Raw genomic sequence first — 15,014 nt, forward strand, 5'->3', positions numbered from 1 at the left:
GTTTGTTGTGAAATGGCAACATTTTTCTTTGATAATTTTTTGGTGATCTTGCACTGTTTTTTTTTCTTTTGATAGCTTTAATTTCGGTTATAACTTTCATATTTTGCTTCCATTAAAAAGTAAACCTACTCAATCAGTGCATGTACAAAATTAAGGTATACTCATTTTCTCATTGAAAAAGCTTAGGTAGATATATAAACTTATGAAAAGACAAAAAGAAGAAAAGTTTAAAATCTTACTTCAATGAATTTATCCAAGGTCCCATCTGTTGGCCGGTCCATTATCAGAAACCTCATATGTTTGTGAGAAATTTCAGCAGGTTCAGGCTTTATGGCCCTTGTAGCTCTCATGGTAATTTATTGTTTGGTCGATGTATGGAATTGACAATAAGAAAAATAATTAGAGCAAACAGCTCTGCAATCCTGCCAAAATGGTGGTTACTGAAAGAAATCCACCACAAAAATTGGTGGATCAGTAAGAGCACCTGTTTTTGGTTCCTAAGCACCTAGTAGTGGTTAAGGATCGACAGTTGGGTACGCTCCCCAGCTAGCTGCTGTCTAGCTGTACATCCACTGTAGTTATCCAGTAAAAAGAGAGAAGAGTGAGTACGTTGAAAGCACAAGCTATCGCCATCCAAAAACTCTTCTATCACAAACACTTCAACAGCAAACTTTACGTGATGGAAGGCGCAACAGATTCAAAACTGTCTCCAGTTGTTTTAGAAGTTTACTTGTTTTCACTTCAGTTGAAACACAGCACTAACACCACTATTACACGTGTTGCGCCTGGCAGAAATCTCCACTGTTGGTCACAAACTCCATAAATGTATGACCGAATTCACCAAAGAACTGTAAAAAATAAAATCCACATAGAATTTTTCTCTCTCCAATTTTAAACAAACATATTTACAGTTAAAAAATAAGAAACTTTACAGAAAATGTGGAAGGAAGAAATTTATTGAAGAAAGATTAGTAGAAATAGCCATGCATTCCATCCTGTGAAATACAAAAATTAGTATCAGTAAGACACCAATATTAATTCAGTGAACTGAATCCTTTCCCCGAAAACAAAACAGAGCCTTGTCAATTAAGAAATAATTAAAAAAAAAGATCAATTTTGTTATATAAATTTGAAATAATAGCAATAACTTCCACACTGTATTTAAAAATAGAATTACAAAAATTCTCATTGTTGGAATGTGAAACAACAAGTATACATTGTTTTAACTAAGAGCTTACCCAACAATAGTGTTTTAGATTCCATATGGCTGTAATTTGGCTACTGTTTGGTATTTAGAAGATAACAAGTAAGTAGCAAGATAGATTAGGATACAAAGAACTGAGTCAGTCTAGTAGATGCATCATGTAAGAAAGATAATGTCAAAAGAAGTTTGAAAAGTAATATTTTAGGTTTGGTCATTCACCCGTCAGATAACAAACAACCAGAGATCATCCAAGTTCTATGATACAATTCTACTTTTTGCTATATCTCAGGAGTGGTGGTCAAGAATTTTGCAAACCAAATATTTTAATATTCCAAATTCCAGTATTATAATTTATTAGTTATTGTAGTAACCTTCCAAAATATTTTAGAAGTGAAATATATGGACAATAATGGTAATAAAAGGGACAAAATATGCTCAGGTTTTAGGAGCAAAATGAATCAGATTTTCCAAGTATCTGCAAAGATTACTAAATTTTTTGGAAGGTAATTCAAATTCTACTACACAAAGTTCATTTTTAATTTCACTATTTACTCAATTTGGTCACCTTGAAAGAAAAATTTATGACAACCATATCTGGCAAACTTCAACAAAAGGAAAAAAAAAAAAACTTGAATATAGATGCACTCACGCACTACATATTAACATCCACTTTTCCAATATTTTTCTTTTAATTAAATTTTATTCAAACTACTACTATTTCTTAGCTACATTATATATGCTATCAGGTGAATGAAAAATTACTGTTTCTCACAAATTTTTGTGAGAATATATATTAAAATATATTCTTACAGAATATATTATAAATTTTAAAAAAATTACAAAAATACAGAATTACAGCTCTTCATGGTAGTGAATGCAGACAACATTGGAATGTTCTTGGCAAACATGGATAGTATGAATTTTCCTGTCTTTTTTGGGGCCACACAAAGAACATCTTCCTTTTTGCTTTGGCTGAAGAATCTCAAACGAGGTTGAAGATCATCTTTTCTTGTTTGAGTAATGTTAGCAGAACTAGATTGTTTGTCATGTTCTTGTTTAGCATTAACTCTAGCAAGTTCCTTTCCTAACCGAATTAGGCAATTAGGGACTGTCTTCTTTTATCCTGGAAACTTTGAAGTGAAACTGTTTAGGAACAAGGAAAGCATTCACTGCACGTATATCAATCATGTTGTAGAATATAACCATAGGCCATCTTCAAGTCATTCTTTTGCAAGTGTATGCCCTTACCATCTTATCTAGGGTATCTACTCCTCCTTTTCTTTTGTTATAACGTAATAACTTCAGGTTTATTTTCAGCACTTTTTGAATCAATTGAAGGCTGAGAGTGCATTATACTCATAAGTGTGAATACATCATTTTTCCTAGAACAAATAAGGTAGAATCATAGAATCCTTTTGAAATCCAAATATTGTGCTGTTTGATTTATGTTTCTTTTCCACTTGTGAAAGCACTTGGAAGTTCTACTCTGTTCTTTCTAATTGTTCCAACTAAAGTAGTTTTCTTGCTAAACAACTTTTGAGCCAATCCTAGACTTGTAAAAAAATTACCACAAGTTAAATTGTGACCAGTATTTTCAAGTTCTTTTACTAGGACTTCAACAACTCTTGAACCTTGATTTGTCACTTTCCCTTTTATTGGGTCTTTTCCAGTGTAGACTTGCATTTTCCAAACATAAGATATTTCACTGTCACATATTGCTGAAATTTTAATTCCATATTTCTCTGGTTTTGAAGGAATATATACCCAGAATGGGCAGCACCCTCTGAATGAAACTAATTGTTCATCAAGTGTCATGCTTGAACTTGGAACATATCCATATTGCAAATTCTGATTCCACATTTCAAATACTTCTCATATGGGCTCCAATTTATCATCACTTCTCTTTTTTCTTATTGCACTAGCATCATCAAAATGCAACACTTGTAAAATCTGTTGAAATCTTCCCCAGCTCATAATTTTGTTGAATATTGGACAGTCATTTTCTTGACTCCATAACTGTGAGACATTTTCAGTTGAGATTTATAAACACCTATAAGAATAATCAGTCCAATAAATTTCTTCAGTTCAAAGTGATCAATTTCCTTCCATTTATCTTTTTAAACAACCTGACCTTCAACATTTGTCCATTTATGAATTACTTCAAGAAGATTCTGGTGCATAAAGATAGTAAAACATGTTTCAATGCTATCACAAGATCTTTTAGCAAAACAGGATGGTTCACATTCTTGGCACAATATTGCAAGATGAAATTCTTACTGCTGCTTGAGTAAGAGGATTAGAATGTCAAACTTATTGTGTTTCTAGAACCATATTGCTCATTCATAATTGAGTGGCTTGCAGATAATTGTTTTTGAGTATCTTCATCATCTGATGACACAGAACCTAAACTATCCAGCACACAATCACTTTCACCATCATCTTCACAGTAATAGAAGGAATCACTACTATCTTCTTCCTATTATTCATCTAATTCCAATAACCTTTTCAATATTTGGTCTTCACTCAAGTTTTCATGTCTAGGCATATTGGAAAGCACAACTGAACTATATGAAACTTGATAGCAGACTAAAGGCAGATATTGCTCTCTCTCATATTTAAACCCTCCTGAAAGATGATGCAATATATTCTAAGAATTGCGTCATCACATAGAAATATTGCATCGCCCAATAAACAAGCAGATTGAAGGTGATGCAATACCACACAAATTTACTGGAATATCTTCATAATTTTTCCTATTTTATCTAAAATTCAGCAAATAAATTCAATACAATTTTATCTATTTTATATCTGATAAATATTTAGGAAAATAATATTTGAGACTGCTTTTATTCTGTTTAGAATGACAAGAGTATTGTCCGGATTTAATTTGAGGGTCCAATAGACCAATACGGTAATTAATGTATAAAGCAAAATTTTCTAGCTTTTATAAATATATGGAAAAGTTCCCATTTGACAAATAAAAGATAGTCAAGAAAAAAGAAGTTACAAGAAATCAGCAGAATCAAATAATATAAACAGTAGGAAGAAGCAACTGAGAAAAACTGAAATGGGTCCATTGAACCCATTGGTAGAAAGAAGGTTAATGATGTAAAAGGTATAATTTGTCTGAAAGACAATGGTATTGTCAAGCAATCCCTAATGGACAAAGAGCACTAAAAGCTACTGACTGACTCGTGTACAAACCTGATAAAAGTGGAAACACTTATACATGGTGCTGAAGTTAGCTATGTCAGTATCTTTCTGTAATGACTAACTTTCCCTTAACTTTTAACATTGATACATGCCTGGTAAAGAATTGAATTATCTTTGATAAATGTGAAGAAGCATCTATTTTACAGAACATCAACACATGGGATTAGTACTACATACACCATAGTTGGACAAAAAACTGACATCAAATATTGCAAGTCATAGAACTGTCAAGGAAAATTTCAGACATCTAAGCTGAACCAATAACCCTACAAAAAGATTAGGAACGCGCCAAACAATTATGCCAACAAGCAATCTTCAAGAGAAAATCTGCAATCATCAAAATTGCACATCAAATTAAGTCATACCAGAACAGAGAATTCTTCTGAGAAGATCATAAACAACACAAACTATAATTGATGTGATAATGCTAATAAAATTGATATGGACATGTTGCCATAACACAAACAAGTGGGAACAGATGATGGGACAAACAATAGAAACGAGGGAAGAAATAAAACAACTGACAACAAAATTCAAAATTTTACCATCAATAATAAATGGTGGTAAAATATTTCCCCTTATTCGATTCTTAATACCTCTGCCAAAAGGATACGAATCTCAGAAGATGCTCAGATAAGAAGTTTTGCCTTTTCAACCTCATTCATCTACTCTTCTATTTTTGTGCAGATCATAAACCCCTTATTAGTTCTTTTCATTATTCTGTCTATTTCATTACCATGTAAACATGTAAATATAGTTTCAATAGTTTCGTCTTCCTCGTTGTTGCCTTGTGGCAGTGTGGTAAGTAGTTTGCTTACCAACCACATGGTTCTGGGTTCAGTCCCACTGTGTGATACCTTGGGCAAGTGTCTTCTACTATAGCCTCGGGCCAACCAAAGCCTTGTGAGTGGATTTGGAAGACGGAAACTGAAAGAAGCCTGTCGCATGTATGTGTGTATATATATATATATATATATATATATATATATGTGTGTGTGTGTGTGTGTGTGTGTGTGTTTGTCCCCCAACATCACTTGACAACCGATGCTGGTGTGTTTACGTCACTATAACTTAGCAGTTTGGCAAAAGAGATCGATAGAATAAGTACTAGGCTTACAAAGAATAAGTCCTGGGGTCGATTTGCTTGACTAAAGGCGGTGCTCCAGGATGGCCACAGTCAAATGACTGAAACAAGTAAAAGAGTAAAAGAGAAAGTAAAAAGTTAGTTCACGCATACCCTTAACCGCCACATATTCATTTATTCAAGTTCATCACACAGTCATTTATTTCTTTAATTTTGTCTTAGATTGGCTGACCGAAAACTCTCAGATTTTTCAATTCTATTTTACTATTATCGACATTTGCTCTTTCGTTAAATTATGCTACCCAAATCCCAAAAGAATATTTTTTCTCCCTCGTGTTCTGACCACCCTAACTCTGGCACCTCCATCTCTCTCTCTTTTGATTACCACTTGCTTCACCAAGACTTCCTCCACCACCCTATATAAACTAGCGCACACACTCGAATTCCCCTACTCGATTTTTAATACCTCCACCGAAAGAATATGTATCCAGAAGATCCTCTTGTCTAAATTTGCGAGTTTGCAGTACCCTCCCCGCTACCTGTACCAGAAGTTCCTATCCTCTGTAATCCTTTGGTTGTCTCCTATGAACACTTCTAAAGGCTTTACGCCATCTCCACCCCTAGTTAGGGTTTATCTCCTATGTAAGGTAGTGATCATATAGTGCATAAATATGATGGTGTAGTGTATGCAGGTTGAATTGAAGGTTATTGTTTGTTTATGAATTCTGCCAAATGCCAGCTTTCTTTTCAGGTACATGACACTGCTGTCCCCCGTGTCACGGGCTCACACCTCCCACACTCTCAACATCGGCATATTGAAAGGTAGGTCTGGTGAGATTGTTGAGATGCTTGAACGGAGATGTGTAGATTTGTGCTGCCTCCAAAAAGTAAGGTGGAGAGAAGGTTCTGTTAGGTTCCACACAGGTACAACATTTTCTGGGCAGGGAACACTGACGGGGCCGGGGGCGTGGGTATACTTCTTGCGGAGAAATGGGTTGATAAGGTAATCGAGGTAGTCAGAGTATATGACAGAATACTTAAGATTAGATTAGTGCTTCATCATGGGTTAGCAACCATTATCTCAGCCTATGCCCCTAAGCCGGGGCTACTTGATGGACAGAATAATTTTATGATACCCTCTTGCAGACTACCTCGTTGACGAATGACAGGGACCTTCTCTTTGTGGCTGGTGACTTCAATGGACATATTGGACAACATACAGGGGGCTTTCAAGGCCTATCTGGAGGCTACAGTTATGGTTCCCACAATGAGGAGGGAACCAGGCTGCTGGAGTTCTGCGATGCAAATGATCTTATGGTTTGCAATACTAACTTCAAGAAACCTGCCAGTCACCTAGTCACCTACCGATCTGGTAGACACACTAGCCAAATTGACTACATCCTCACCAGAAAAAGGGAAATATGGCTGCTTATAAATGCCAAAAACCTTCCCAGGCGAAGAATGTACCCCACAACATAGACTGATAGTTAGCGACTTCAGGATCAGGACAAAATGGATGCCCAAAAGATGACCAGCATAGAGGAGAAGGGTCTAGAAGCTTAAAGATCCTGCAAATGGACAGAGATTTAGAGACGTATTACTCGAAGCCTTTGACAAAATAGAAGGGGATATAGTTTCACATGATGTGGAAGAAGACAACTAGAGGTTTCTACGGGACAACCTGCTGAGGGCCACTGACCAGATCTGTGGATAGTGCAAAGTCCCCTCTCGACCCAAAATAACATGGTGCTAGAACAATGTTGTTGACAGGGCTATTAGACAAAAGAAACAGGCTTGGAAGGACAGGAAGAACGGTGGTAGCAGGGAATTGCATCAGACTGCCAGAAGGGAAGCTAAGACGACAGGTTTATTTAGCCAGAGGGGAAGCAGATAAGAAAAAATTTGCCAATGTTTTGCACCGTGAGGACCAAAGACTTGAGGTATTTTGTGTTGCAAGACAGTGTGTGAGAGAGAAATGTGTCTGCATGGATGATGGTTCACTTGCACTAAATGAGGCTGCAAAGAGAGAGGTTTGGAGTTGCCACCATGAAAGGTTGCTCAATAAAGAGAATGAATGAGAGAAAGAGTGTCTGCTGAATGTCGACCCAACAGAGGGACCAGCTATCCGAATTGACAGTACCTTGGTAGATAAAGCAATTAAGAGTATGAAGACAGGGAAAGCCCCCAGCCCATCAGGAATCACTGCAGAGATGCTCAAAATATCTAGCAATGTTGGCTATAGCCTAGTCACCCATATAGTTAACCAGGTGATATATGAAGTCAACTGCTACAAAGGTAAAGGTGACGCTTTAGACAAACAATCACATAGGTATCCAGTTGTTGGATCAGGTAATGAAAGTCATGGAGAGGGTCATAGCCCAACTAATTAGGGAGAGAGTTTAGATTTGTGCCTGGGAAAAGCACCACTGATGCTATATTTCTGGTAAGACAGCTGCAGGAGAACTACCTAGCCACAGATAAACCTCTGTACCTGGCTTTCGTTGACATGGAGAAAGCCTTTGACAGGGGCCCTCGATCCCTTATCTGGTGGTCAATGAGGAAACTAGGGATAGATGAATGGTTAGTGAGAGCCATGTACAGGTACGCTATCAGTAAGATGAGGGTTGGCAACGAGTACAGTGAGGAATTCCAGGTAGAGGCAGGGGTCCATCAAGGTTCAGTCCTCAGGCGCCTCTTATTTATCATAGTTCTCCAGGCAATAACAGAGGAATTCAAGACAGGATGCCCCTGGGAGCTCCTCTATGCTGATGACCTTGCTCTAAATGCTGAGTCACTATCAGAACTAGAGAAGTTTAAGGTGTGGAAGCAAGGATTAGAATCGAAGGGCCTTAGAGCCAGCCTAGCTAAGACCTCAGTCCTAATAAGTAGGAAGGCAGATAAACCACAAATCCCTTCAGGTAGATGGCCCTGCTCAATCTGTAGAAAAGGCGTAGGTAGAAACTCCACAAGATGTACCCAGTGTAAGCTATGGACACATAAGAGGTGCAGCAATATCAAAGGAAGGCTAATTGGGAAGACAGTTTTTGTATGTGGCAGATGCTCAGGAGCAATAAATACTAAAAATGTGCAGAGAACAACTTCTACAACATTCCAGGGAGAAAAACTCGAAGTAGTTGATAGCTTCTGTTACCTAGGTGACCAAGTCAGTGGGGGGGGGCTGAAAGTGTAGCTGCCAGAATAAGAATAGTCTGGTCACAGTTCAGAGAGCTCTTACCTCTGCTGGTGACAAAGGGCTTCTCACTCTGAGTAAAAGGTACACTGTATGACGCATGTGCATGAATAGCCATACTATATGGCAGTGAAACATGGGCCGTGACTGCTGAGGACATGCATAAGCTTGCAAGGAATGAAGCCAGTATGCTCCACTGGATGCCTAATGTCAGTGTGCATACTTGACAGAGTGTAAGTACCTTGAGAGAAAAGTTGGACCCAAGAAGCATCAGATGTGGTGTGCAAGAGAGATGACTGCGCTGTTATGGTCATGGGGCGAGAATGGATGAGGATAGCTGTGTGAAAAAGTGCCACACCCTAGCAGTTGAGGGAACCTGTGGATGAGGTAGTGAAGCATGACCTTCAAACATTAGACTTCACCGAGGCAATGACTAGTGACTTAGGAAATATGCTGTATTTGAGAAGACCTGGCAAGTCAAGTGAGACCATAACCCGTGGCCCATGCTAGCGGTGTAGCCAGTCCACTTATGCATACCTTTCCTAACTGCCTGCGAAGACCTGTTGAGGCAGGTGAAATCAAAATCAAATTCCATGACTCGCATCTGTGCTAGTGGAGTGCTAAGAGCACCATCCGAGCGTGATCATTGCCAGAGCAGCGGACTAGCTTCTCTGCTGGTAGCATGTAAAAAGCACCATTCAAGCATGATCGTTACCAAGACCGCCTTACTGGCACGTGAAAAAATATTCAAGCGAGGTCGTTGCCAGTGCCGTTGGACTGGCTCCTGTGCAGGTGGCACGTAAAAGCACCCACTACACTCTCAGAGTGGTTGGCATTAGGAAGGGCATCCAGCTGTAGAAACTCTGCCAGATCAGATTGGAGCCTGGTGCAACGATCTGGTTTGCCAGTCCTCAGTCAAATCGTCCAACCCATGCCAGCATGGAAAGCAGACATTAAACAATGATGATGATGATACTATAATGGAAAAAGTTGCTTATTAATTAGGTATGTGACAATTACTAAAAGAAAGTAATATTAAAAGCTTGACCGTCTGTAAATATATTTATAAATTCATGTTCTAAGAAATTGCTTATAAAGACCCATGTAATTTGTGCACCTGTGTAATTTACAAAGGTGATTCTCAGGATAAAATTTGTAAAAAAAAAAAGCTTCTACTCATGTAAAATTTGCACCTAAATTTTTTCTATTTAGTTCTATTTAACATAATTTCACTTACTTATGATTAGATTTTATTAAATTTTCATTAAATAAAATTAATTTCTGTTTAACAGGTATCACATTGAAAGTTATTAAATTACAAAGTGCTTGTGTTGTTTATCATAAACTTTATTTTACATTTCTTGCCCACAAGAAATTATGTCTGATCTTTAGCATACTGCCATATGTCTTCTCAAATCATGATCACAGGAAAAGTTGTTGATAAGAATTACCAACAAACAGCTGATAAATACACACAGGTATTGCAAATTAAGTTTAATTACCAATAAACATCAGCTTGGATGACACTTTACTCAACCAACAGAGGAAGGTAACCAATCAAACTGATTATGTAAACAGAATTCTTTCCGCCTATTCTTGTCGGAACCTTTGATACGGAGTATTGAAATTTTAATCCCTTTCACACTTATAAAATGTCAAGCAAACTTATGGTTTTAGTAAATTTATATAGAAAAAGTAAGCATTATACCGTCCAGCATAAATAAAAGTCAACTTCATTATGTGTATTTAAGACATTTTTTCTGTAAAAACCGATTCTGACATTAAATGAATCAACTTCCAGTACGAATTTTTGTGTTTTGTACGCACCCACTAAAGTTTTTTTTTTATTTTTGTGAAAAAAAGTGCGTAAATTACATGGGTTTTTACAAATTTTAATTTCTGAAGCTTATTGAATTTTTAAAACTAAATTCTTGTAAATTTAAATATTCATTGCATTCACTGCGGAGTAGATTTTAATGTTTACTAATAAACAATATTAATTTATTGCAGGCAACATTTTAAGTTTTTATTTGCAACAGTCTCATTCGCATTCGCCTCTATTTTCATTAATGATAATCTAATAATAGCTGTATAACTTTGATATGAGACACAATTTGATTTTGTGTTGAATATATGCATGCTATTACACAAAATAACAAAATACCAATATAATTTTTTTTTTATGAAGTGATTTTGTTGGTATGGCTACTTGGAACGCTATAAGCCTTACAATAATAACTATGTGATCAGTGCTATATCTAGCACACTAAAAAGATAGTTTTTAATGAGCTTTCATTTATATATAATATGCAAATGAAAAAGAAAATTTAGCAGCAAAGGCACAACAGCAGAGAGAAAAACGGGCAACTGAATCAGATAAAACCAAGGCAAAGCGATCGAAACAGATGCTTGAATATACACAGAGTCATAGACATGATTCTGTTACTGCTACACATGACCAACTGGTTAGGGTATCTTGAGAGGAGAATATTCTACTTCAAAATAATGGTGTCAGATAACAAATTATTGATGCAACACTAAAGAGATCTTTTCTTTGCAATCATGTTGAAGTAGTGGAGTTGACAACCAGTCTAAGACTTCTTACAGAAGGTCATTCTGATGAAAGAGAGTTTGCTAATTACTTTCTTGATGTAGGAAATGGTAACGTATCTGTTGAACAAAGCCTAGGTGAATTTAAAATCAAACTACCCAATGACCTTTGCCTTGAATGTGGTACTCTTTCAGATCTGTGAGATTTTGTATATGCTGACCTCAAAAATAACTTCACAAACCCTGTGTGGCTTGCAAATAGAACCATCGTTACTCCAACAAAAGAAACGGCACAATTTGTGAATAATTTCTGTTGACCAGGATCCCTGGTGAACTAAAAAATATACAGAAGCTCAGATACAGTTGACAATGAAACACTGTGCCCAATCGAGTTCATCAACAAACTTACACCATCAGGGTTTCCACCACATTCTCAAACTGAAGAAAAAATGATGCATAATGCTTCTGAGAAATTTAGATGCTACTAATGGACATTGCAATGGTACACACTACATCATTGTCAGTTTACATTATTATGTTATTGAGGCTGAGGTTGCTTCTTGTCCGTATGCAGGATCAACTCTGCTAATCCCAAGAATACCACATGCATCTCAAGAAATGGAATTTCCATTTACATGCAAACAATTTGTCAAGCCAGCTTTTGCCTTGACATGCAACAAGGCAACAGGGACAGACTTTTGAACAAATTGGAATATAACTTCCGACACAATTCTTCTCACATGGTCAGCTGTATGTTGCATTATCTAGAGCAGTGGTTCCCAACCTTTTTCAGTCCAGGGACCATTTTTTACTTGAAAAAATTTCTAGAGACCACTTCAACTTTTACTTTATGCTGCATATCATAATCAATTTTAATGAACTCATTTAGCCTTAGTCTGATATTTCCTCTGCTGCTGACATTTAATTTATTTCTTTTTCTACTTAAAATATCTACAACAGCTGAAAATGCATATTCCATCATCCATGTGGTAGGGAAAGAAATGATGCTTGCTTCTACATGGCGAAAAATATTTGGGTGTGAGTTCTTTATCGATATGTAGGCAGACACCTCTTCTGACCCTTCTTCTTAGTTTCATATTTTCTTCAAATCCAACTTTTCAGCCAACTCAAAAATTTTATCTCCTGGAGTGGATACTCTATCTTCAATAAATTATTGTATCTTCTCTCAAAGTCTACATGAAGACCTTTAAGATGGGCAATGCATTCTAATGTAGGAACAGTGGTGTTAAAATTTCGAAATGATGCCAATTTTTTTTCAAACTGTTTTTTTCCAAAATTTTAATTTCCCCATATACCCATTTATCTTCTGAGAACAGGTGACCAAATCTGATTTTCTACATTGCAGCTCTAAGTTAAGCAGATTCATTGTTTTAAAAAGATCACAAAAGAAACGGCACAATTTGTGAATAATTTCTGTTGACCAGGATCCCTGGTGAACTAAAAAATATACAGAAGCTCAGATACAGTTGACAATGAAACACTGTGCCCAATCGAGTTCATCAACAAACTTACACCATCAGGGTTTCCACCACATTCTCAAACTGAAGAAAAAATGATGCATAATGCTTCTGAGAAATTTAGATGCTACTAATGGACATTGCAATGGTACACACTACATCATTGTCAGTTTACATTATTATGTTATTGAGGCTGAGGTTGCTTCTTGTCCGTATGCAGGATCAACTCTGCTAATCCCAAGAATACCACATGCATCTCAAGAAATGGAATTTCCATTTACATGCAAACAATTTGTCAAGCCAGCTTTTGCCTTGACATGCAACAAGGCAACAGGGACAGACTTTTGAACAAATTGGAATATAACTTCCGACACAATTCTTCTCACATGGTCAGCTGTATGTTGCATTATCTAGAGCAGTGGTTCCCAACCTTTTTCAGTCCAGGGACCATTTTTTACTTGAAAAAATTTCTAGAGACCACTTCAACTTTTACTTTATGCTGCATATCATAATCAATTTTAATGAACTCATTTAGCCTTAGTCTGATATTTCCTCTGCTGCTGACATTTAATTTATTTCTTTTTCTACTTAAAATATCTACAACAGCTGAAAATGCATATTCCATCATCCATGTGGTAGGGAAAGAAATGATGCTTGCTTCTACATGGCGAAAAATATTTGGGTGTGAGTTCTTTATCGATATGTAGGCAGACACCTCTTCTGACCCTTCTTCTTAGTTTCATATTTTCTTCAAATCCAACTTTTCAGCCAACTCAAAAATTTTATCTCCTGGAGTGGATACTCTATCTTCAATAAATTATTGTATCTTCTCTCAAAGTCTACATGAAGACCTTTAAGATGGGCAATGCATTCTAATGTAGGAACAGTGGTGTTAAAATTTCGAAATGATGCCAATTTTTTTTCAAACTGTTTTTTTCCAAAATTTTAATTTCCCCATATACCCATTTATCTTCTGAGAACAGGTGACCAAATCTGATTTTCTACATTGCAGCTCTAAGTTAAGCAGATTCATTGTTTTAAAAAGATCACTCCAGTAGAATATTTTTGATTTAAACTCAGAAAGTCTTTCCAAAATTTTCTTAGCTTTATCAGCTTGCTCCTTGGAGTTGTAATGAGTCATCTGACTCGAGAACATGAGAATGTCTGAGTAAAGAAGTATTGCTCAGGATATGTTCTTCTCTCACATCAGAAAGCTCATTTAAGTTCACTAGATGGCTTGGAGCATTGTCTAAAAGGAACAATGCTTTGTTGGAATTATGTCATTTCTACAAAAGGTGAAAATGTAAACCACTCTTCTTATCTGAATGCCAAATAAGAGTTAGATTAAATTGTGTAACCCTTGAAAGCCCATGGATTTTCAGTGATACATGAGCAGGGCTTTAATTTCATATCACCAGTGTCACTTCCTCAAAGATGAATCAGGCTTCTTTGAAGCTTTAAATTGTAGTGTTGATTTTTCTTCAAGAAATAAAACGTTCTAGCAGTGTATGATTCCAGAAAAGTGCAGCTTGTTTCAGCAATCATTTTCTTCAGCTGTTTAGCATAATTAGTAGCAGTATCTGTATCAACATAGAAAGTCTTGTCATTGTGTGTTGTGCAAATTCAAGTACTGGTTAAACCTTTCAAACCAGCTTTCATCAGAAATCTAGTTGTAGAAAGTTAAATGACAAACATATTTAAGGAAAAAAGATATTGAGTAGGCTTGCTAACATTCTACACCAGATTACTGTTACATGTAATATTTATTTATTCATGCTTTGATTTAAATATGCATTACCTTGTAGCTTTGAGATGTTGATGATGTGATTGCATATTTTAGAATGACATTGTAGGTAGGTGAGAGAGGCCAAATTCAGCCAGTTTGAACATAAAACAGGCAGACTATTTGGCCTGGATATAGCCAGTTTAAATGCTAAAGGGCTAGATTTGTAACATATAGCACTGTGTCTTCTTTTTTGTTCCCTAATGCTGGTATCACAATAAAATGTATCCACTTCACTGTATAGAACTTGAGATGATAGGAAGGGAATCTAGCTGAAGAAACCAAAATGTGGTCCTCTGTTCCACTTGGGACAGCAGCAACTCAAAAATAAGAACCAACTCAGACTGTGAGGATTCAGAGGTAAAGTGATGGATAATACTGCTAATTTCTAAGTCTAATGAGTAAATCATCATCATCAAACACTGCTTTCATGTTGGCATGGGTTGGACAGCTTGACTAGAGCTGGTTTGCTGAAGAGCTTCCCAGGCTCCATGTTTGTTTTGGCATGGTTT

The 15,014-nt window shown here is 36.5% G+C and overlaps 1 protein-coding gene across 2 annotated transcripts in view; it reads right to left on the minus strand.

Annotated features, from left to right (window-relative positions):
* The window catches only part of LOC106882466 (protein tyrosine phosphatase type IVA 2), a 68,447-nt gene that overhangs the window by 15,230 nt on the left and 38,203 nt on the right, over window positions 1-15,014 (minus strand). For both annotated transcript variants that reach the window (XM_052976321.2, XM_052976320.2), the window contains one exon: window positions 240-848. In XM_052976321.2, coding sequence (XP_052832281.1) covers window positions 240-350 — 111 coding nt within the window. In that variant the 5' untranslated portion in view covers window positions 351-848. The remainder of the gene's footprint in view (window positions 1-239; window positions 849-15,014) is intronic.

Source organism: Octopus bimaculoides, chromosome 25, assembly GCF_046866305.1.
Source record: "Octopus bimaculoides isolate indiv1 chromosome 25, ASM4686630v1, whole genome shotgun sequence".
Lineage (NCBI taxonomy): Eukaryota > Metazoa > Mollusca > Cephalopoda > Octopoda > Octopodidae > Octopus > Octopus bimaculoides.